Here is a 25,960-nt window from a genome sequence, read left to right as displayed (position 1 = left end):
GGGGGTCGCCGGTGCCCATGTCCAGCAATCACTGTGCGAGGGGCGGGGTACACCCTGGACAGGTCGCAAGTCCATCACAGGGCCACATAGAGACAAACAAGACAAACAACCATTCACTCTCTCACTCACACCTAGGGACAATTTAGAGTTACCAATCAGCCTAACATGCATGTTTTTGGTCTGTGGGAGGAAACCGGAGTACCCGGAGAAAACCCACGCATGCACGGAGAGAACATGCAAACTCCACCCAGGAGGCCCCTGGACCGGGGTTTGAACAAAGGACCTGCTCGCTGAGAGGCAGCAGTTCTACCAGTTGCGCCACCGTGCTGCCCTATCAAAATATCCAAACATGTAGCAAAAAAATATATAATTTATTTTAAGTTCTTTGCATTTGCACAATTTTTTCTGTGCAGCTAGAAACAGCAATTTTTTTTGTGTGATATTAAAATGGGATTGTTGCGCATTACAAAACTGACATGAATTGCCAGCAAGCATTTAGTTTGTGTTTAAGGCCTGCTGTATTTTAGTCTATAATATTAACCCAAACACAACCACGGAAACACTGTTTCAGTCCAGGCCTGCAGGAATGCAGAGGAATATTGAGTACTCTGTAAAGTGTTCACTAACAAACAGCAGGAACTACAGATAGGCTTGCATGAAAAATTAATAAGCTTATCTATTGGACTCCACAACAACAGAGATTTGTTTTATTAATTTCAGCCACAGCCCTTTTTGACGTGGTTCTATGTAGATGCAGATTGTGGTTAAGATTTGGCTTTAGTTTGTTTTTTAGTATTATGTATTTTTTAAGGGAGTTGCTTGTACAAATGTAAGAATACACAATACAAACAGTGGAAGTTATTTGTGTACAGTATGTGTGGACATGTGTGGGTGGATAGTGAAGAGGAGAGATGAGATGATTGGCAACAAGTTTTTTTTTTTGCTTTTTGTTTTTAAAGCCGGTTGCTGTTTGTCAGGATGGAATATTGTCTCTCTGTTTCACTTTTATTCTCCTGTAGGTTACAACAGAGCAATTACTGCAGTCTTTCACTTGTCTTTCTGAGAAATATTTCCCCTGAAATCTAACATTCATTCTTTAGTTTTATTGTTACCAACTAATCTTGGTGTAGATCTGAAAGAGCTTGATTATTGCAAAACAACAAATACAATTTAAGCAAAAAGCAATATAGCCCAACAGCTCCATGAAGGGAAGTTTTGACTTGATTACAAAAGCTGAAAAGGTAAAAGTGGTTTAGTCATTCAGTTTTATGCAATAGTTTTTCCTAGAGGCAGTAGATCTGACTACTTTAGAAGTTACTAACAAGTTCATTACATCTCAAATATTCCATCCAATTTCAATATATTTTTTGACTTTTTGATTCTCTTTTCTTTCCAGCTTCTCTGTGTAACAGTGCCAGCCCCTACCATGAGGTCTTGCGGATGGAAAGACGTCTGCGCTCCTCATCTGAGGGGGCTGGAGGACCTCGTGTCCATGGAAACCACAGGGATGCCCCAGGCATGGAGGGATGCGGTCTGCTCAAACACAGAAACAACTCCTCATCATCTAAGCTAGGAAGTCTGGTAAGCCTAAAGGTCATTGTGTGTGGGGTTCTTTATCTGAACCACAAAGCCCCGAAATTTGTACCGTGAATACTAATGGACTGTTTTTGTGCACACGACTTGCTTCTGTGTTTTGGGCTTTGCTCAGTTATTGTGATTACACACTTCTAACAGCTCTATCTATTAATTTATTTTAAAAAGGACAGTGCATCTGTATAACAGTTGACATTCTAATAAAGATGTCAAGAGGAGGTATATTAGAGTAAAGATAAGACTACACACACACACACACACATGCAGAACATGTTCAACAAGGCAAAGAAATTAGAAATCCCATGTCATGTCTGAGTTCCTCTAGTTTTTTCTGCTTTGTGTTTTATGTGTATTTGCAATAGAAAATGTTTAAAGCAGTAAACTTTGGCACAAAAAACATTGAAACCAGAGCCACTGCTCCTGATCCAGTACTAGGAACAATAAACATACAGCTTACGTCACACAGTGAGCTGTCATTTGAGCAACAAACAAGCCATTGGTTCGTCTGCTGATGTTTTTGTGAAATCACAATTATATTCAATGACCAGAACTACCGTTTTATAGGTTTTTAGACTTGTATGTTTCAGATTCCTGAGCTGCATCTGTTACTGAAACAATTACAAAACTTCAGTAAGCTCATTTAATTAAAAGAAGCAATATGCGAACTAAACGAGCATGACATAAACAATTAGTGATTTCATGGAGCTCACTGTCGCTTTGCTGATAAAAACAAACAAATGAAGCTTTTAATAACCTAAATCCTGGTAGCTCCCCAGCAGGGCGTCAGCTGTTTTTTGTACACAACTTTTCAGTGTAGACGAGTGCTGTTTATAAGTTGGTTCACTTTTGAAACAATGCAGGAAAGCTCCGATTTTTGTGACTTGATTAATTCAAAGCATTTTACAACACTTCAGTAGGAACCCTCATTGCCAAAATCAAAACAAAAATTACAATAATGAGGGGAGTCACTAACAAAGCATAATAAACGTGAATAGGATCTGTGTTTTCAGACTATTCAGACTTGTAAGTCCTATTGCATTCATCGTCTGCAGAGAACAAACAAGAGATTCAAACATCCTAACTGCAGATGTGTGAATAATTCTGATATATTTAATATCCAAATATGTTTGACTCCCCATGCTTTTACCCAAAGCATGCATAGTAGTTTTCTCATGGAGAAACTCTTCACTTGATTACCAAATTGCCATTGCATCGACACAATGACTTCCATTCTTACAGTTTAGAGTGAGTGGGTGCAATTTGGCCACAATTACAGCCAGCTGCTTGCATACACTTATTGATTTCAGTCATTACTGATGCCTCTGACCGTGAAATATTAAAAGTATTTCTGAACACCATCACAGACCGCTTGTTTTTTGTCTCTCCATCACAAAATGCACCAACACACAGCTTGGACAGATTAGCAAACATTTATGAAAACCCATTGAGTGGTGGTTTTACAGACAGTAAGAGAAAGTAGAAAGTAGTTGAACCAAATAATACTTTTTAGAACTAGAAAGTTCCTGGAGAAACTTGGACAGGGGCTGACATGCGGCAGCCTTTTGAAAATTTTGATTTGACAGTATTATGTGTTGGGGTTCACTCTCAGCTACCACTAACCTAAATTTCAGCTCAATATGGCACAATATCAGTGAGTGAAAGTCTTTTTTTATTTTAAGTCATGGTGGCCATCTTGGATTTTTGATTTGATTTGCAACCAATATCTATGAAAAATGACAAATAAAAATGGCATATTTGTTTGCAAATTACGTCGCCATGGTAACTCAAAACACCAATAAAAGTAATAGCACACATCGCGGTGCCAAGCTGGTCGTTTTGATATAACATTTGTGGATATACACACTGCAGTTCAGGCTGCATTAAAGTTGATGGAAGAGTGATATACAAAGTTAAGAAACCCTTTGTTAGGTGGATAATAATATGTGGCTGCTTTACTAGGTAGTCCCCTAAAAGAATCTTTAAACGTTTAAACAAATTACTAGCATAATTAGAAAATATGTGACAAAAGGGGTGTTCCTGAATTTAAAGCTATTTAAGGATAATATAGCTATATGAAGCACTAGAAATACTCCTTCAGGCCTTTTAGCCCCTGTGTTTGTTTTATCTGCTCGCACACATTGCAGTAGTCTTTGTTGACGCATATTTAGCTATAACCATTGTTGTTTTTGGAAATGCTTGTAGCGACTACTGGGCTGGATATTTCACAACACACAAGGAAGCTCTATGGAAGTCAAGGTGGTTCAGATCAATCCTTTTCATTCTACTGGAGAGTTAAAAGCTTCCTGGAAAGAATAAACATGGTGTGTGAATACAACAATTCATTGCTGTGGATTGTACAGGCTGCAGCGGCCTCTTGACGTCCACTTTACTAAACACGGTGTAATCTTCTTCTTTCCTTCATTGTGCCCATGAAGTATCCTTCAGGGCTTGAGTAATGGAGGAAAGTTAAGAGCCAGGGAGTGTATATTAAACTGTATCCTGCCGCTCCTCCATTCATAAAAGTTTATCGTCAGCTTAATGCACTTATTGCTAATGATAAAATGCATTTAGACAGCCTAGTTTTTCCTTTAACGTTAACAGCGTGTAATGTGTTCAAAACAAATAAATGTATGCAATCAATAACATCTGTATGAACTCATGACCACAGTGCGTATATGAATATAATAATCAGAATGCTCTGCACGTTGTTTGTGGATTTACCATGGGACTGACTGGTGTTTTTGTGATAAGGCCTGTTCACTTCAACACCTGTGCAAAACTACACAGAAACACATTAAAGCATAATAATCTTCCAGGTGCATGTGCTTTATTGATGTTTTTTTTTTATATCACAGCCCAAACAGATTATGACTGTCATAAAGCATATCAAGCTTCAGTTTGCATTGAGGAATGGTTGATTGATTTAATTCACCAAGAACGACTGGCAAATTCACAGAAGCAATTGCTACTGTGAAGCGAGGCAGGCTTATGTTTGTTCACGCAGTTTGGAGATCTCAATCTAGTTGTCTGATTTTAAAAATGAAAAAAAAAAAGTCCCTTTGAGATGCTGCAGGACTTTTTTGTTGCCAGCATATTCAAGACGATTGTGATTACACTCAAGACATGCTCACAAAACATTGTCAAGAATCTTTCCTATCTCAGAGACAGACCAACTTTGAACACGCACTTTTGTTAGCGCTTGACTGACATTCAGTATGTGACAAAAAGTTCAGCTACAATTCACTTTACTTACATCTACATTTCAACAATTGCTTAGCAGCTTGCTGGCTGACAGTGCTGCAATGAAAAACACCCCTTGCTTTCATACTTTTCAATATTTTTGCAGCATTATAAAAGCTAATTATTACAAAAAAATCTTGTTTTAATCGCACAACAGATGAAGTTTCTCTTTCTCCCTGATACAAATGATAAAAAAATACAAACAGATGGCTGAAAAACAATGAGGATATTTGCACACATTAGTCTTTAATACACACTTTGTTCCTATGAAAGCATCACAAATATCTTTCACCCAACAAATATGTTTTTTTTCCCCCCAGAGAAAATGTGCAGACCATTTTAATTGCTTGTAGTCTCTGTAGATAATTTGTGATTGATGAAAATGTGATCACGAATAAACACAATGTTCTGAGTTACTGGTTAGATGTTGAATATAAAACACGTTACTTCTTCAGGATACATTCCAAACAGGTAATGTGTAGTCAATGCCTTATCCAGCATTTTTATCTGTCCTTACCTAATGTCTGGATAAAATAAATAAATAAATACATAAAGATACAGTAGTTTATTGATCCCATGAGAGAAATTAGTTAATTTAAATTAAGGCATGCACATTTAACTAAAAATGGTATAACATTGGTTAGAAACAAAAATAGAAACACCAAAGTCCAGGTACAAACCCAATAATGTTCAGTCAGGTCATCTGGACAGTTTCTTTTTTTGCTGAGATGTTTCATCCTTTATCCAAAGGACTTCTTCAATCTGAGGAGCCACCAAACAAACTGATTTCCACAAAACAGCATACTTCACAGTGGAACAAAAACAGTTTGCTGGTGCTAAGATGGCCTCCGGGGCCCGCACTCTCCCCCGTAAACTCCTCTGAGACAGTCGTGCCAAAGTGGTTCATGTGATCTCAGTGGGATTGGCCTGGTTAAATAAAGGTTAATAAATAAAACACCAAAGTTCATGCTCATTAATCCAGGTATAAAATCCAACAACGTTCAGTCAGGTCAGTTAGCTGACTGTCTCAGAGGAGTTGGCGGGGGAGAGGGCGGGCCCTGGAGGCCATCTTAGTGCCAGCAAGCTGTTTTTTTTCCACTCTGGAGTATGCTGTTTGTGAAAATCAGTTTGTTTGGTGGCTCCTCAGACTGAAGAAGTCCTTTGTACGAAGGACGAAACGTCTCAGCCAAAAAACAAATAAACTGTCCTGATGACTTGTCTGAACATTGTTGAAAAACATACAGTGTCAATCAAGTTTGTAATGATATTAATATATATTTTGCACTGGGCTTTTGACTTAAGTATCTAAACTTTAAAGTAACAATATTTATCAAAGATGTAAATGGTATTTGCTTGCTGTGGAATGACTAACAATGCTGCAGTGACCATAGTAATTGCTAGAAAACGACAGATGTCAGGTGATAAACTGTGAGAATGAGGGCAAACTTTTTTCTGTGTGGCTTTAATTCAGCCAACAGATTTCTAATTTGACTGGACACTCAATCCTTTACGCCCTGAGGTGAACTGTAAACACAAGTGGCTGTGAAGTGCCTGTTCAGATAAAATGAAGTCGTTTGTTAGTTCGTATATTTTCCTTTGCTAGAGGCCATAATACCTGGTTGTGAAGTAAAATGGCTCTCCCTTCATCCTGATGCATTAGACACCTTAAGCACTGAAAACATGTAATTTTTTATTGACTGAATTTGTGATTCAGCCAAAGCATGAACCAAATCTGTGGCTTTAGAGGGCTAGAACAGATCTCTTTCTTTTCCTGATCACTTTTCTGAATGACATTTTGGTTGGCAAGCAAGAGATAATGAAACTAATATCTTTATTAACTCGAGGAATATCCTCAGTCAATTCACATACATGAAATAAAAATGTGACATCGTGTATAAAATTATACTACTGTGGCTAGAGAGGTGCATTAAAAATGGCAATTTAACTTCATATGCTGTGTGTAAGCTGTAGTAATAAATATGGTTTACATTTATTTTCCAATATCTTTTCAGCTATTATCTTCAATAACTGAAGCGAGCTCTTCTTAGGTGCAATACATCAATATTTTTTCTTTCTCTGACATTTACCACAGTAAACTTCCATTAAAGGGGACAAACATCATCGTAATAAAACATTTCCAGCCTAGGCTAGTTTCACACAGGTATTGCCTGAGAAAACAACAATTTAGCTGGATATTCAGAGGTGTGTCTCAGTCGTCTGGAATGTCAGTGGCTCTTGCTCTCAAACAGGCGGAGATCGATACAGACAGTGGCCTGGAGGTTGTTTATGTTCATATAACTGTAATGTGAGCTAAACAGAGTTGGTTATTGGATTTTCTGATCCCTCTGCAGATATTCTAAGATTATGGCTTGTTGTACTGCACAGAAGTTCCTGCAGCATCTCCCAGTCAATAGGAAGGGTTCTTTAAAGCTGCACTGAGATGCAGTTAGCAATTAAACACTTTTAAAGTGTTACAGAATGTTGTCTAAAAGGTTGTTTGAGGTGTTAGATGGTAGTCAGAGCCCACAAACTCAATACTGTGTTGTATTACTGTAACTGGTGTGGCCAGAGGGCTGCAGACCGCCCACATAAAGAATACATTTATCATGCAGATTTCTAGTTTTATTTGTGTAGAGTTCTGTGTTTCTGTTTTCTTTTATCTTAACATAACTTTGATGAAAAGTATATAAAAAACAATAAAGATTGTGCACCAATGCATGAAATTTTAAGTACGAACTTTTTATGTATGTGTGTATATGTGTTTTTGTTGTTGTTGTTGTTGTTGTTGTTGTTGTTGTAAAAATTAGACTTCCTGCTACAGTTGTTTACATTGTTTACATTAGCTTCTATATTAGGTATTGACGTAATAATATATTTGATTTTTAGTCCTTTTTTGCTCCTTTTTTTTTTGCTTTTGTGTTTAAGGGATTATTTCAGGGCCTTTAGATGGCAGCATTGATCTTTGCAATGCATTTTATCCAAAATAAACTAAAATTTTTTGCATTCTTATAAAAAAATGAAGAGATATCATTATTTAATACTGAGTGTTGCTTGCAAGTGATGTAGCATGACTCCAGCAGCTCTGCTAGTGTTGCTCAGTTAAGACCTAAAACATTCAGAAAAAAATCTCAGTTTCTTCTTCTAACCCATTTTTAAGCTACATTATGTTAGCTTGGTTTTTGTGTAATAACCAGGGCTAGCATGGGTAAAGGAATGTTTATGAAACATTTGAATATGTTCACATGTTATTAGTTCTGAGTTTATAAAAAATGAGTTACTTGACATGTACAGTAGGTGTGAATTATAGGATGTCAGCATTAATAGATTTCTTTGGCAAACATATTACATTGTTTTTAAAACAACATTTTAAATATATTAGATCATTAAGATCTTTTTATTCTTTGTTCTTTTCTGATGATACAGTTTGAAAACTTTCATAACAAAATAATGGTTTTGTTTTCGTGGGAATTAAATACTGTTGAATGGTGAAGATTTTCTTGTTTGCTCAGCAGCAGGTTTTCTCTTGTCAAGCCTAGAGAGCTAACAGATGTTACACAGAACAACACAGGCACATTTGTCATATTCATTTGTTTGTCAGATTAAACTGTTATTTTCACTAAACAAGAAAACAGGCAAAAATACTTTTATGAATTTGAACGCATTGATGAATGACCTCATTGGTAATTGCAGACATGGGAATAGAAACACAACAACAAATAAACTTATGTTGTATTAAATATTTAATAAATATGTGGTATCAATTCCTGGAACATAGATCTATACATTTTTAAAACCATCAAGATTATATTAAAAAAACAAAACAAATCTGAACAATTTCATGTAATGATGACACAATAAAAAAAACTGTTTGAGTTTTACCTGGTTTTGTTTGCAGAATAGGATTAAAAATAACCAACCAAACAGATGATGCCCCCCATATTTTACAAGAACAACTTTTAATTGTTTATTTGCTGTCAAAAATGCAGGAGACCAGTGTTAATCAGTTTTAAAATACATTTTTATTTTCTGCTTATTTTATTATAATGCATTTTTTCTTGACATTTTTCTAAACAGGATGTTTTGAACAACCTGGGTTCATCAGAACTGGATGAAGATGACCTCATGTTAGATCTGGACCTCTCTGATGATCAGAGACATCGCCATGGTATCTTCTTAACTCAATTTCATCATACACACAATACATTGTTTTACTTTTTTATATGCATAGTTGATTTCTAAAAAAAAAAAAAGCCACACTTCACTGCTCTAACAACAATAGAACTATTCTTACACAAAGATTTATTTATATTTTTCCTCCATCTGTGCAGTTAAATATTTGCTCATACATTCTCATTCTGTATGTCAGTTTTTTCCCCACGTGCCCTGATTTACTTCTCATTCCTGTCGTCGCTGTCCCCGTCTGTCACTGTTTTTTATTAATTCATACTAGTTCCATCACTTATTATATGAAACCGGTATTCCTTCAGCTCCTTGTGACACAACTTTGATCTAACTACCTCATTCACAGCAATTTATCTCTTTTGTTGTTTTGGCATTTCAGTCACACTGACATTCTTCACAGTTGGAAACTGACTGTCATTGCTCATGTCCTTCAGTGCAGCAAGGACTTCCAAATTGTAACTTCAGCTTTCATACAACATATAAAGATTTTTATTGTGGCGACTAAGTGCATTAGACTTCTATAACACTCCATATAAGAATGTTACGTTGAACTTGATTAAACAATCTCTTGATGCGTTCATCAGTTCATTTGTAGCACATTCACGTCATATGTGAAGGTGGTGATTCATTTTTCTGTTGTAAATAGATGCAGTAAAGTTAAATAATCAACTTTGTAAACATTAATTACAGGAGAATCACAATAAAATGTCCATTTCATAAACAACTGTAAATACTTTCATTATGTTGCTGATTGTTTTACATGCAATTTGCATAATTTCAAAGAGGTCACTTTTTAAGTGGGATTGTATAAAATAATCATAAGCAGTCAGTATATTACCTGTGAACAGAAGTCGAAGTAATCGGTTTAAAGATGCTTTTGAAAGACTCAAGCTAATAGCTACTCAAAACATGATCCATACAAGAACAGATTTTTTACCATGTAAACCAACTCAAACCTAGATTTATTTTCTAAGTTCAACCAAACATAGCCAAAGCAGATTTAGTAAAAAAACAAACAAACAAACAAAAAAACACCTTTCTTGTGTAAAAAAACAAGACAAAACAAAACATGGTCTTAATTAAAAAAAAAAAAAACATTTAAAGTGTCAGATTTTATTTACAAAGTAAGGTAAAGTTTGAATTACAGTCACATTTAATGTTTTGGTTCGAAGCTGATCACCCTCTGCATGATCTGTATTAAGTCCTGCAATGGGTGCACATGTTAACGAGGGTTTTTTGAGCGAACTGGGGTTTAAACAGAGCCCCCATAGAGTTGCACAAGATAATGAAAGCATCTCAACAGGCGCCGGCTGATAAAGAGCTAAAGGAGGCACCGTCATTAATACACACTAGCACACAAGCATGCATGCTTAGTCATTAGACCTAATGGTTTGCAGACTGTAGCATCAAATTAAAGGTTTGATGAATTATTCTCATAAAGTCAAGGGACTAAGACTTTGTGCTTGCAATAAAAGAATAAGGTTCTTCTACATAATCAAAGTGAGTCAGTGAAAGGCACGCGCATGCACTCGCTTTCAGGCTGAATGCACAGTGAAGACAACTTTAGAAACCTGCACAGGCAACTATAAAGATATATACACATACATTCACAACAGGATATACAGTATATACCCAACCCACACGTCTACACACTCTCATTGGTGCTTCACATTTTTACCTCTCTCTTGTGGCCTGTTGAAGCCTTTATTAAAAAGAAAGCTGTTTCACTGCAATTTATGGCCAACAGCGTTCAGCAGCAGGGCAGAAGTCACACAAGCTCACAGTAGAAAGTTGGTAAAGGTGGGAAGAATGTAGAAAGCTTTACTTTTGTCACTTTACTTAATTCACTCTCCTCTACAGGAGCATGTAAAATGTGCCATTAAAAACAGACCTATTACTAATTTAAACAACATTTAAGTTTTGACAAGACAATTCGTCTAATGTTGTGATTATGAATGTGTTTGGATGGGTTCACAGTGTCCAGAGAAGACTCAAGCCAGTCTCTGACCTCCTGTCTGAACCTGCTCCCCTCTCCGTTGGACCCACCTGGAGATCGCATCGCAGGAAAAGAAAACAGTCCGAGGTAAATGTGTGTGCAAAAGTACGACACATTCTCAGGGATCCCACAGAGGAGTCAAAACACAAATCAATCATGTTTTAAAGTTTCACATCGTTGCCATGCTAGTTGTGATTTATTCATTATTTTTGTCTTGAGCTTTTAAAAGTCAAATAAAGTAGTTTAGTGTTAAGGGTGAATATGGCTCATAATTTAAGAAAATTTGAGGACTCTTGAATACCATTAAAGAGCCAAATGAATGTCTTTTCATTGAGCATGCTTTCAAAATTACTGTATTTAGCAGTTTGGTTGTTTCAAACATCTTGGAGAGATTGTCACAATTCGTCCGAGAAATCCAAGAAATGTGGATTTCCAGTAAACTCTTTTTGTCCTTTATTCAAGTATTTAGGGGGAAAATGGTGTTTTTTACACTATATCGACAACCTCTACATAGGGCTGGACAATAATTCGATATTGATATGTCACAATATACTTTTATTCAATAACGGTGATATGAGTTTTAAGCACATTTTCAATATTTTGATATGATTACAGAGTTTCGCTGACGCATTTCTTTTTCTGTTCGGGTTGAAGCGGCCGCTTCAGTTTCAACCCGGACAGAAGAAGGTGCGACACAACTACGCAGCGCTCGAGTCCAGAAGGCGTTAGTAGTAGCAGGCTAGGCCAATCTCCAACGTACGTTAAGTTTTTGCTTCAAAATGAGTGCCCATGACCTTCAGAATGTGACTGAACAAGCTTTCACAAGCGAAGAGAAAGCAGATGACACAATTGATAAGAGAGGAAAGACTAATTTGGTGGTTTGGAAGTGGTTCATCTATCTAAAGCCCCTTTTCCATAGCTCCTCTTTAGCCCGACTCGACTCGAGATCCGATAAACTGCAGGTTTCAGTGTGCTGCAAAATGTGACGGAGAGTCGTTCCAACTAGCAGTGGGAACACATCTAACTTGTTTCATCTGAAGAGTTTCCACTCGATAGAATATGCTGAGAGTCACAAGATGAAAAACCATAAAGTTTGAGCCAATGTGTCCCTGAAACAACCCCCCCAGCTGTATCAAAAGAGAAACACCTGCAGGAAACGCAGACATTTGCTGCATGTGTTAGTTTATGTTGTTGTTTAAAGTTAAAACTGTTAACATTGACAAAGATGAGAGTTTTATGTTTATTTGATGGTGATTTCAATTTTTTTTTGAAGGCTAAATACAAATAAAAGGTGAACATTAATTTATTTGTACAGTTTGTACAGTTTTTCTGAGGCTTTTGTATTGTTTATATCAATATTGAAATATATTGTTATCGACCGAAATTAAGAAATATATTGTGGTAAAAGTTTTGGCCATATCGTCCAGCCCTAACTCTACACTATTTGTTAACTTCTATTTATAGTCTTTGTAAACATCAATGTTTTAACTAATTTTTTGATCAAACCCCCCCCTGCAGTGCGACCAAAGTAAAGTGTTGGCTGTTTACCGCAGGCTAACATTACCACATATATTATGCAAATGAAACCTGTACAGAGAGTGTCTTCCCTCATAAAAAATGTATTTACTGTAAAAATGTGTATAGTATATCATGGGCTGCACAGGAGTTTATAAAATATATATTTTATCTATGAACAAATTGTCAGCTAGGGTAAAAAGAAACTGCTTGTTGGTCCAGCCTGTTTCCAGTGAGAAAGTGTGTTACAGTTCTTAATAACTCAAGTTACCTGACTAATTCTGCTTTCAGGTTCAACCACATATCTAAACTTTTAAAAGCCTTCAGGGTTTGCTTTGTTAGTTTTTTCTGACCCAGAAACAGGCCGATATCAATATCACAACCGTGATTTCTGGTCAGATTTTAAAGTCTGTAGTGAACTTGTTTTGTGGTAAAGGGCGTCGAGCCCTGTTAAGACCAAAGACCTTTAATTTATGATGACATTTAATTGTTTTTCTATTTGTTTTTGCTCCCAATGCCACAACTGACAACAGGAGCTCATTCTATATTAGACTACTGCATGAAAACATCTAGGACAGAAAAATAAATACCATTTTACTATCACAATTTTCTGTTTTCCATTCATGTTTTATTCCAATTCGTCTAGTTTGATTCAAATATAACATTTTGGTTATTTGGAGGCACTTCTAATATTTTGCCAAATGCATTTTATTTAAATATCTACTGACTCAAATTTCATTATAAATGCCACAAAACCACAGGATTACTCTGGACACATTCTGGTTTTAAGCCAAATGAAAAAAGATAATTTGGAAGAGACAGTTTATTGTGTTGGCAGCAAAATGATGGCAGTCAACTTCCAAAGGTGCTAACGCTATTCAAGAGTTAATTGTTGAATGCAATGAACAGAAACATGATGAGGATCTTAATGAAACAGTTTGTGCTTGATATAAAATCATCAACTAAATCTCCAGGATTTTGAAAGCTCTGACAATACTTTAAGGAACTTTAGAACAGAAATATGTCCATGCTAGAAGGGCTGCAGTAGTTTGGTGGTCAGTGCCGAGGTCTTGTGATCCTGATGCTTCAGGCTTAATCCTAGGTTGTGTCAGGAAAGGCATTCTTCATAGAACTTCAAGTTCAAATTGTGTTTAATTGTCATATGCAGGTTAACACAAGGTGAACAGTACAATGAAATACTTAGGATGAGAAGAACCGATTTGACTCGCTAAAAAATCAAAGAACAAACAAAACAAGAAATACTAAAGCATGCAATAAGGGTACAAAAATAAAGTACCAAAAAGTGAAAAAGTAATTATAATATTTACAACCTTCTAAAGAGAGATAGTAAACAACAACATGGTAGAATGTAACGGCGCAAGAAGGATGAATTTAAATGAATAAGTATTTCAAGGTAGTAATATAAGCTAAAATGCACATGTTTTATATATATATATATATATATATATTATATATATATATATAAATTTATATATATATATATTATATATACATATATATATATATATTATATATATGTTGTGTATATATATTATATATATGTTGTATATATATTATATATATATTTCACATAATTAAAATATACTACACAGGTTGTGTGACAGGTTATTGCACAGGTAGTGACATTGAGACTGAATTATGATGGTAAGGTTGATACATTAGTAGGGATGCACCAATCCACTTTTCTTTCACTTCCAATACCAGTATCTTCGGTTTCATATCGGTCGATACCGATCCAATGCCGATCTGATACAGAAAGACGGTGCTGAATTAAACAAAATGGCTAAATCATGTCATCTGGACCCATTTCTGAAACAGGTCTAGATGACATGATTTAGCCATTTTTGTTGTTGTCTACCTGGATGATTGAGCTTACAAACCCAGTGCTGTATTAACTTAAAACATTTTTTTTTTTAACGCAAACATTAATGTACTGAATTACAAATGTATTGAAAACTCTGCACCAGAACAGCACACTTAAACACACCAAGAGCTTCACAAGCTTGGTCAAACATGTAAAAACAATACAACTTTAGTTTGTTCAGTCATTACGCTAGCGTGTGATGTCACTCAGAGCACAAAGCATAGAATTAGAGTGAATAGATCTGCCCAGTCATGGATTGGTCACATTGTCACAGATACCCGATACAGAAGTTTTTTGATATTGGTACTGATACGATATTGGTATCGGATCGGTGCATCTCTACTATATCATACATGATGCAGCCTAGTATCAGCCTAGATACAGCCTACATAGTGCAGCAGCAATAAATAAACATATTAGCTGTCACAAGCTAATATTAGTCATATTAGTTGTCACAGATGTGGCTTGGTGCGATGGTACAGTTGTTCAGTGTTATTTATCAAGAGTTCAGTAATCTGACAGCTTGTGGATAATAGCTGTCCTTTAGTTTTTTTGTATGCGATGGCAAACTCCTGTATCGTCTGCCTGAGGGTCATAGACGGAAGAGTCCTTGTGCTGGGTGGGTGTGATCTTTAATGCTGCATGCTTTACGCAGACATTGACTGTGGTAGATGCCCTGGATGGTGTAGAAACTGTCAATTGTCAAATCTTTTATGTTAGTTTGCTCTCTGTGATGACTCCTGCAGAAGAGAACAGCTGAAAGAAAAAACAACACTATGGCCATGTTAGAGAATGGGTTGTGATCTTGTATTGGTCTTATAAAACAGACTCCAATGAATATCCTGATGCATGCTCACAATCCAGGTAGATAAAGCTAACAAGGTGGAATCAAGTCCTCTGGACGGATTCTTCTTTGTTGAAACGTTTTGTCTTTTATCCAAAAGACTTCTTCAGCACATGTAAGACTCAGTGAGCTGTTTTGATGCCTTTACCCACTGAGCATTTTTGTACACGAGCGGCTGTGGCTGAGTGGTTAGAGCAGTTGTTCTCCAATGCAAGAGTTGGGGGTTCGAATCCACCAGCAGTCACATGCCCAAGTGTCCCTGGGCAAGACACTGAACTCCTCATTGCCTCCAATGTGTGTCCCATCAGTGTATGAATGTGATCTAAAGCACTGATTCTTTAGAATTATTTGTTCATTTAGCTTTGCAGAGATCTAGTAGAGTGCTGTATGAATGGATAAATGAGGCACAGATTGTAGTGTAAAGTGCTTTGAGGATCTGGATAAGATAGAAAGGCGCTATAGAAATGCTGTCCATTTGCACAATACCTTCAGTTTGAGTCATCTTCAAAACTACCTTCTTTATTCCTTACGCTGTACACTCACTGACATCTGAGAGACACAAAGAGAATGAAGGAAGGTCAATGTCCATTCCAGGAACTGCTTATCTTGAGCGTTTTGTGTAGAAGTGTGACGTGTTTGACGCTGTTCACTCCCTGTGAAAGGAGACAGAAAGGTGGAGGTGAATAACCAAAACAAACAAATTAATTCATTCATAATAAATGCACAAGTTGTCTTCTATCTCTCAGTAGTTCTCAACCTAAATAAAACACTTTCAGCTTGTTTGTACATATTGGTACCATTACAAGGGTGATTTCATATGTAATTTGATTTGGCCTCTTATTTCCTCCTTATGTTTCAAATCTGGATGCATTTTTCTCCTAACATGTACTTGTGCATACACACCAACCCTTCTTTGAAAAGATGCCTGCAACACACACACACTACCATGCCTCACACAGAGCATCTCTATGGATAGAACTTATTTGGTTTTATGGAGCCAGTGGGTAATAAAGGGTTGTATCACCAGTGGTGTCTGGTGGTCTACCTGACAAGCCTGCTGATGATTATTACTTTACCTTTCAGTGTTCCTCCCTTTCCTCTTGTTGAATATATTTTATTTTTTGCTGCTGGCCTCCATAGAGTAAACGTACTGCATCTATCTAAACATGGAATAACTAGTGATCATCCTTGTTTTCAGGGGCTGTGTTGGTCATCTTGTATGTGTGGTTTTGAAGTGTAGATTGACAAATTTGATCAACTTTGAGACACTATAGTTTCATGTTCATCTTTTTTCTGAGAGGATTTTTTTATCCTTCCTATAAAGCTTGTTGAAAGCTTTAGTGTAAATACTTTTTTCCATGTCTAGACAGTGAGTGAATCATTCAAGCAACCTTTTCAATCCATCCAAGGCTTTTGTCAGGTAGTTCATTTGTTTTGTTTTTCACTTGTGTTTGAATGTAGTGGAGGTACATTTGTTCCCTCTCACATACTTACAAATATTTGAATTCTTCCTTGGAGATTAAGGCTAAAATTTTATTCAGCTAAAACCATTTTAGTTCTCAGTTTGATTGAGTTTACTATGATGGATACACCACAGTCCAGCCAGAAAGTGTGTCAGCATCAGTAAGTAAAAAAATGATTCTATCCTCTATAATCCAATAAGTAGCAGGGTAAGAATGTAGTACTTTACTAAAAAAAAGGAAAGAAAATGAATTGGGGGTGGGGGGGGGGGTAGTGGAGTGTTACAGTACTAAGGCTAGGTCTGAACTATTTACCCTGCTGCTAATTTTGTAGGCAGGGCAGGTAGGGGACACACTGTTATTTTAATGTACACTCTTCCCTGTTTGATTAAAGCTTTTGAATGCTCATATAGGCTAATTAAAAGAATAGTTTCAAATTTCTGGTATTGGACTCTCTGCATTTGATTTCACCGCTGTAACTTAACTGCAGGAGATAGCATCAGAGCAACATCAATTTAGAAAATAAGGCATTTATAAAAAAGAAGAAGAAGCGTGGTTTAGGCAGCTTGATGGATTGTTGTTGATGTTTATATCGTATTACTGTGCATCAGATAGTTGTTCTAGTTGGGTATGTTTACCACACTGTATGTGTTTCACATTAAACTTATTACAGCACACTGTGGATCACTATGACCAGGTTTCAGTGTAAATAACCATTTGATTTGATGGAAATATAAATAGAATTGACAAATTGATACAATAGTGTGTTTGACTCACTTTAAATTTGTTGATGTTGAAGCTATATTAAAGGATTATAATTTTGCCCTAGTAAATGCCAAAGTTTGACTGTTTGTTAGTTTGGATTTTTTTAAAGTAAATTAGACTTCTGTAAACTGCAGATAAGACACTGACTGATTACTACAACTCCAAACAATCCCACTTCCAAATGTTCTGTCTTTTTAACATTAACGCTACTTTTTGATGGATTTACAACGGTGAGAAAATTTGAAAAAGAACGTATTAACATTTGTCTTCCACCTTTAGTGGCAAAGGACAAGACAGACATAGATATACAGTATATTTACTGTTTTTACATATATTTGCATATGTGTATGAAGTTTTGTCAAATTATCTTGAGCGGATCAAAAGTTATGTGTGTGACAAGAGAAAGTTTACATACGTCCGTATGGACAGATGGATGAAGCTTATACCATAATTCCTCAGCCTTTTGACAGGCGTATAAAAAAGAAGTAGGGTTTGTAGAAGTGTCCTGTCACTGCTTGTGTCAATCTGACCGTATGCATCATCACTAGATGGTGTCGCTCAGAATTTTCATCACCCAGCACCAAGGTCAAGGCTATAAATCAAGGTCAAAGGGTTTACAAAGTTTTTCCTGTCTGGGCCATTGCTATAGATTTCTGTATTGCTGTATAAAAGTTTGTTGATGCATGTATAATGTTTTCGGAGGAGGTACTCTTGTTTTAGCTTGATGCTACTTTCAACATAATGCTGACATACTGCAGCAGAGTTTGTTATACATTTTGGACAATTGCATATTTGTGTTTATGCATGTTTGTGAAATACGCCACAAAAATGCTCAAATTAGTTTTCTCAAACAAATTAAAGAAAAGAGTAACAAGAAACAACAAGTCTAGTCAACTGAAAGATTCAGTGACAAGGGAAGATGTAGAAAATGTAAGAGTCACTGAAGCTATGCACAGCTGTTGGCAGGTGTTAACTTCTCACCATTTTAGTTCAGCCTCTTAATTGATTTTCCTCAACAAAACCTTATCATACAAATTTCACTGGAAAATGTGTTCATTCTGTGAGTGTGGAGCTGAGATCGGAAAGGGAAGCAGCAAAATGTATTTGCCCAGAGCTTCCTCTATCTCATTTGGCGTCTTCCTTTTTTCTCCAAGTCTCTTACTTTTTGTCTCAGGTTCCACATTCCCTCGAGGGGACATTGATTTGCTGGAGGCAGAGCAAGCTCCCTTCTGTTCACACTCAAGGAAGCACAAACACATAAGCTGGTGTTCACATCACTTCAGAGGGCGTTACACTGATTTCAAAGTATTTTCCTAATAACGGTCTCAAAACTAAGTATGACATACTTAATCCAACCTTAGGGTTTTATAATAAAACTGAATGACTTATACTTAAGAGACTTTAGGTGCTTTGTGTCCCCTTAAAGAGAGATTGGTCTCCACAACAGGACACTCTGTAAACAGATTATTGTACTCGGAACATGCGTAACACAAGTGAGTCTACATCCACGTCTCATCATCGTCCAAAGAGTATTGGCTGCCGGAGACTGACTGACAGACTGCACGAAACATCTGTTCCACGCACACAAATCAAAACGCCTTTCATGCATACGGCACTTCTTTTTAATACTTGAAGGATGGGTGATTTTTTTTTTGTGACAGGTTTTTGATTTTCTGTCTTAAAGGATTAAGTTATACTTACCAAACCTAGCACAATAAACATCATTTATCTATTTTCCATCTTTGTAGAAAGATTGTTGTGTCTTGAAATTTTCGGCGAAAAGAAGTGAAAGCTGAACCAATATGGTGTCCTATATTCAATTGAATACAGGACAGTTTATGTCAACATGAAGTATCCATTTCCTTAAACTTGTTGTGCAGCAGCTGGTGAGCTGAGATCCTTCGTTAGAGACACAACGCTGTTCTAGTTTCTAATCATGAAATCAGTGATTATTGATCACTTCCTGAACTGTGACCTTAAATTAGTTCTAAACAATACTATACATTTAATGGGAAGAAGCAAGGCAGAACTGTAGAATAAAAGAGTGTCCTGTTGTACAATCTGGTTAACTTTTAACTTGTTTATATATTCAAATGGGGGAAATGTCAAATTTAAGTAGTTTAACAACAAAGAAAATGTAGACGACATCAGTTACATGGCATTTAAATAATGAGCATTTATAATTTAATATGCTGTGTTTGATAAAACTTTCTTTAATCTTTTGTGCATGTCTGTTGTTTAAACAGCATGATTTCATTGTGACAATAATAAACGTTTCTCAGCGCCTTGTGGAGAGCACATTAGACCAGCGAATATTTGTGTGATGTATCTTTAATGCCTGTGTTGCATTGTGTGTTGTGGTAAGACGCTGTCTCTTTTCTTGTCTCTTCTGTAAAACTGACGCAGAGGAAATTAAATTTTGACAGTCGGGACATTGCTTGCCAGTTGTTGCTATGGTAGCAGAAGTCTGCCTGTTGAGTCCTCCCCTTTCCATTCTTCGTTCCTTTTGTCTTTTCTGATTTATTTACTGCTGTCTATTATTATGTAAAACACCCAGAGGTGTCACTATCTGTCAGTGGACAATCAGGAAACTCTCTTTAACCATATCTACTTTTCTTCATTGAACACCATTATGCTGCTACAGCAAAGCAACGCTTGCTAGGATGGTGTTGAAATTAGTGGACAGGTCCCAGTTTTTATTCATAAATAGGTTTAAATGTGAGAACAAGAAGACTGTGAGAAAGAATCCCCATCACCTGGCTTTTGAAACCCCATTGAAGAGCAAAGGCAAGTGCAGAGAAAGCCTTTTGTAATTCCAAGAAGACACCCTCCTCTTAAATTTGTGTTGAAATGATTCACAGTACTATACTTCAAAGTGACTTAGTAGTGTCCCACTGAGACCTGTAATCTGAGATTATATACGACTGTCTCACATACACTTGTAAACAAAGAAACAAATTGGTTTACTGTTAACACGAGTCATAAAGTTTCCCGCTGCTGTAAGTCATGTACTTGCATTACTTTACCTGCACACATGCGAGTTCACTTATAAACAGAGCAACATAAAGGATCCAGCTGGGCCTCGGAGTGAGCAGGGGATGGATAAAGAGCACTGCCTTGCAGCGATACAGACAGTCACAGTGAAGAATGAGGGAACAAAGAATAGATTTTCATCCCTTTGTTCACTAGCTTATAATGATGTAGAATTTCTTCATCCAACAAGAAATGGCAAGACTCGGCGTTTAATTTTGTATTAATCAGTGGTTTGTGATGCTTCGCATCATATTTTAACCACTATATGTTGGTAATTTTCTGTGTTCTCAAGATATTCTTTCAAGGGAAATTGTTTTATTCCCACAGTCCATGCCCACAAATTATATGCAGTTTTCTCAAGAGTAAAAACTGGTGTGATGCAGCTTAAATATGATACAAATTCTGCCTTCTGTACATCTGCTGTTCTGCATACTTTTTTAATGAATTGTTGCGTGGCTTCTTATTCACTTCTCCCTCACGGGTGAATTAAATGTTCAACACAGGGAAACAAATTAGCTTCAGCATTTTATGTCCTTGCTCAGAGTGGGGACTTGTGGTTCTGATTTGTAACAGCGAAATCCATTAAACTGGCAGCAGATAAGACATTGCTTTGATTTTCATTATTTTTCTTCATAAAGTGTTTCTGTCTTAAATGAAAGTATTTGTTGAGCTGACATTCACTGTTAGTAAAACATCTGATGTTAAAGTTTGTTTTCTTGAACTTCAGTGTCTCTTGGTCTTTCCTCTGATTGCTGTAGACTACAACATATTTTGGTTCAAACAGCACAATGCAAATATAGCTTCAGTAATACATCGAGGTTTTCATTTCTTGTGTTATCACAGCAACAAAAATGCATTTTATGAATGCTGAATCTTTCCCATTAGAATTAGTTGCTGATGTATGTCTTATTATTATTATTATTATTATTATTAGCTGGCCTTAGCAGTTCTTAGTAACCTGCTTTAACAATGCTTAAAACCTCTTTTAGAACTGCTGTGTTTGAAAGAAAAAATCCTCTTTACAGAATTTATCTAGACTTTTTGTCAAAGACACGTTTACAAGAAAACCAAAAGGTGTTTTTATTAGAAATGTTATTGACAAGTTCAGAGATCATCCTTCAGATTATGGCAGGAAGGAGGAGAAAATACTTGCCTGGTCTGAAACAGAAATGCTGTCTATTTATACTCAGAATTTAAAATATATATTTTTTAAGATACATTTTAAAGAAACAAAACAACACTTTTCTATCTGCTAGCAAAAACTGATATCCACCATACCTCTATTCAAAAGAAAGAAACAAAAATCTGTAGTCCAGTTTGAGTGGAGCTGTTTTACCTCCTGTTGGCAAACAGACAAACCAGTAAAACTGAACACAGTGACTGTACTGCATACAGTCTTGTCAGAGTAAAATATTTCCAGGTTTAGTGATGCTGTCTTTTTAGAAACCCGAAGTAAACATAGCCTCAACTCTTTTTCTTAGCAGCCAATGCAAAGTGAAGCTGCAGCTCTATCAAATAAATGAAGAACAACTTTTTTTGTGTTTGGATTAAACTCAATCTACTGTTGGAATGAGGGAGGTTAATTTAAGGTCATTCTCTATTTCGCTCTAGGTGGAGACGGTCGCTCTTACCCTCTTTCCCTCCCTCCTGCTTTTTTGCTCTCTTGTCCTGTCAACCTCAGAGCCTCTCTTTACACATCTTCCAAATCGAAAATTATTATGGATTTGGTCAGCTGGTCCCTCAACGCAATTGATAACATTTTTTCCACCAGATGACATGGTGTTGGAGAGCCCTCATGCCCTGAGTGGACTCACGCAGCTGGATATGCCATTGATTCTTGGGGGGAGTGGAAGATGATGTGCCTATATGTGCTGTCCGTGGAGGACGTAGAAGATGTGTACATTATTGGATTTATGATAACAGGGTTTCTGCTTTTTGGAATCGGCGGATACCAAGGATATCGTCAAATGAGGAAGACATCAGCAGCAGTTTTGGCCATGGTAAAGCTGCCAGCCTTATGTGAAGGATTAATTTGTGCCTCGAGCTCTCAGACTCATGCTTATTGAGCTCAACCACAAGCTGGACACGATTTCTGAGAATCGTAGGCCACTTGCAGTTCCTGGAACTTGCTGGCATGTAGGATTCGATCTTGGAGAAAGCTAATCAAGCACGGACCGGGCGGAATGTCTACACACCTGGCTGTTTGGATTCGCCATTGATTGTACCAGCAGAACTTGAAGGCAGACAGAAAACAGTCTGGCAGCCCAAACAATTGTTGTTTATCTGAATTTGGCCTCCCCGCTGGCCTTGGACAGGCCAACTTATCTCAAATTGCTTCTAGAGGATACATAAACTAGAATCTTATGCCTGCCACACCCCCCTCCCGAGGACATCTGTGGCCTTATCAGAACCATGCTGATAGACACTGTACCATCTTATCAGACCTTTGGAACTTTCTGAAGTGTCTATGGAAAACTCACCGCCTTTGTCGACCTCTATGCATAAATCTATTATGTCATTGTATGTTGCTGTTTTATGTTGCAAGATCTTTTTTTGCTTCTTTTACACGGTTTCCTGGCCTAGACATGGTGTGAGACATGATTTTTTTGGCTTCCTTCACCCTGGTGTTCTCTTTTTCTCATCTGCTTGTATGAACCTTTATTTAACCAGGCAAATCCCATTGAGATCACAGATCTCATTTGCAAGGGAGGCCTGGGCCTGAAGGCAGCCTAACATGCATGTTTTTGGTCTGTGGGAGGAAATCGGAGTACCCGGAGAAAATCCACACAAACACGAGAAGAACATGCAAACTTCACACAGAAAGACCCCAGGTCCAAATGGGGATTGAATCCAGGACCTTGTTGCTGTGAGGCAACAGTGCTAACCACTGAGCCGTCATGCTGCCTGTGTTGTATGTAGCAGGTCTCTCTTGTAAATGAGACTTCGAGGCTCAATGGGAGCTAACCTGTATAAATAAAGGTATAATAATAATCCAAAAAAGTTCAATCTGGTCCTCTGGACATTAAAAAAAAAACAAAAAAAAAAAAACAAAGCAAAAAAATCTAGAAACGTTTCGTCTCTCATCCGAGAGACTTCCTCAGTCTGAGGTACAGCACCTTTTTTTTGGATTTTTCTACCTGGATTATTGAGCATGCATCAGGGTATAATAATAATAATAATAATAATACTTGTTTGATAGGCACACTTTTGAGCTTGTACAATTATCTTTAACCACACAAATTCGCATTTGTGGATCCTCTTACCAACCTGTGCGTTCTAACCTCTATTAACCTCAGTAAATTACACGTCAAATTATAGAAAATAAAGTCATTATCATGTTCTGATTTAGCATTTATTTGTGTAGTTTTTTCTTTCAATATATTTGCCTAATTCCTGTGATGAGGAGATGAATGTTTATCAACTATTTGTATGTAATATACTGTAGTTTAAATTTTTTTCTTGTATACATGTGCACGACTGCAATGATGTCGTCTGTTTAAGTCATGCCATGAAATGTAAGAATTTAATCAAACTAAATAGTTTTTTTTTATAGTAAACTTGAGGTGTCACTTCTTGAAGTAAAACTTTAAAATGAACTAAATAATAATTCAAAATATTGTTTGAACATTATTCATTTGAAGGAACTTTATAAGGATAAATTAATGGAATGTTATGAACTTGGTGATTTAGAAAGAAAACTAAAAGAATGTTGTTGACCTGAAAGGGAAATCTTTTTCATGTCTGGTTTGTACTTTTTATTTAATTAGTATTGACCTTATTTTTTTTATTATTTTTTTAAATAAATGGAAACAAGTTAGATTACATAAAGCCTTCATCGTGTTTCTGCTTCATTTTTAAGTCTTTGATTTTGTTTAACCTTACTTGTGTTTTGTTATTAGTAAAATGAATACTAATAATTATACATAGTTTGTTTGAATAATTTAGGTTTGCTTAAGCAACAAAAATAATATAACCCCACCCCGCCAAACCAAATTTTTGATTGAAATTGATGAAATCTTCTTTAATGACTCTTTAATGACTCTAATGATTTGTGGCTGCCCGTAGCTCGGTAGTCAGGGTGGCAGTCTTTTAATCCTGAGGTTGCAGGTTTGAGCCCAGGAAGGGCATCTGCCTTAAAGCATTTGCCAAACCTTTTATATTAGTTTGCTCTCTGTGGTGACTCATACCGAAGGAAACGGCTGAAAGAAAACAACAACAGTGTCTCATAATGATTTAAACATTTTAACAGACCTTACTGTGGCTGTTGGTACTGTTTGCTTACACCTGTCAGGATGTAGAAATAATATTCACACAAGGCTTTGACAAGTTGTCATTTTCAGTTAAGTGAGAACAAGAAATTATGTGACTTAGTAGGTTTAGAGTTGGTTTTTCGAAGCTCAACAATAGCAAAAGGATGAGGCTTTACTCACAAGCACTGAGTGCCGCCCTTTGGCAGGCTTCCACAAAGCCTGCCAGTCAGAAGAAAATGGGCTTTTATGGGTTTAAAGAGCCTGGAGCTAATATTACAGGCAGCAGCTGAGCTGAGGGGCCACATAGCAGGCAGAACGAGATAAATAAGGATTTGTTTTGCGCTATGAATCATGCAATATCATGCAATAAAAATATAGAGCTTAAAATAAGCTTGTTACATTCCCTTAATATTCACCATTTTAGAAGCTTATTTGGTGTACCTTTACCCTTTTTTGTTTCATGTACAGAAGACTTATTACTTTGTAGTCCAACACAATTTCCCAAGGTCTAAATGTCTGCATTGACCTGAATTAATTATCTTTTAAAAATACCACAGGATTATATGGTAAATGGGTTGTATTTATGGAGCACTTCTCCTGTCTTACTGATCACTCAAAGCACTTTTCCACTAAAAGCTACAGCCGCCCATTCACACATATCAATTTGCAGATCAGCAGCAACATGGGGTCTAGTTTCTGATACAAGAACACTGACAAGTAGAAGAAAGCTGGAATCAATCAGAGAGCCTCCCAACTGACCAACAACTTCTACCACAGTTCAAGTGTACTCTCACCCCTCTCCTTGTAGTTCTCTCTCTTCTTTCTGTCTTTTGTTTTTAGCTTAGGTTGCCATTTTAGAGATGATTGGTAAGAACTGTTGTTTGCATCACATTGTAGACATTTTAAAGATTTTTACAAGTTTATTTTTTAATGATGTCGCTCTCCTTTATATGCTGCATTTGTTGACAAATTGTAACTGAATTCATTCTGACTAAGAAAATATAAAAAAATGTCCACAAGAAGTCAGATTTAAAAAGAGTTTTTTTAGTTGACATTGGGTAAGTTCTTTTTAAAACCCATTTTTTGTATTTAAGTACAGTAGTTGCACTTAAGTAGCTTTTCTGAGTTCATAAAACATTGAAGAGAGTACAGCCTGAATATTATTACTTACTCTCAAAACTCAATTATATATATATA

General features: G+C 36.6%; 1 protein-coding gene across 1 annotated transcript in view; it reads left to right on the top strand.

Annotated features, from left to right (window-relative positions):
• ccser1 (coiled-coil serine-rich protein 1) overlaps nucleotides 1-25,960 on the top strand; it is a 143,461-nt gene that overhangs the window by 5,328 nt on the left and 112,173 nt on the right. The window contains exons 3-5 of the mRNA XM_037681003.1: nucleotides 1,397-1,581; nucleotides 8,908-8,998; nucleotides 10,993-11,098. Coding sequence (XP_037536931.1) covers nucleotides 1,397-1,581; nucleotides 8,908-8,998; nucleotides 10,993-11,098 — 382 coding nt within the window. The remainder of the gene's footprint in view (nucleotides 1-1,396; nucleotides 1,582-8,907; nucleotides 8,999-10,992; nucleotides 11,099-25,960) is intronic.

The sequence above is a fragment of the Nematolebias whitei genome, chromosome 8 (genome assembly GCF_014905685.2).
Source record: "Nematolebias whitei isolate Nwh7 chromosome 8, NemWhi1, whole genome shotgun sequence".
Classification (NCBI taxonomy): Eukaryota; Metazoa; Chordata; class Actinopteri; order Cyprinodontiformes; family Rivulidae; genus Nematolebias; species Nematolebias whitei.
The sequence above is the reverse complement of the archived record's forward strand: the minus strand, read 5'-3'. Positions and strand labels throughout refer to the sequence as shown.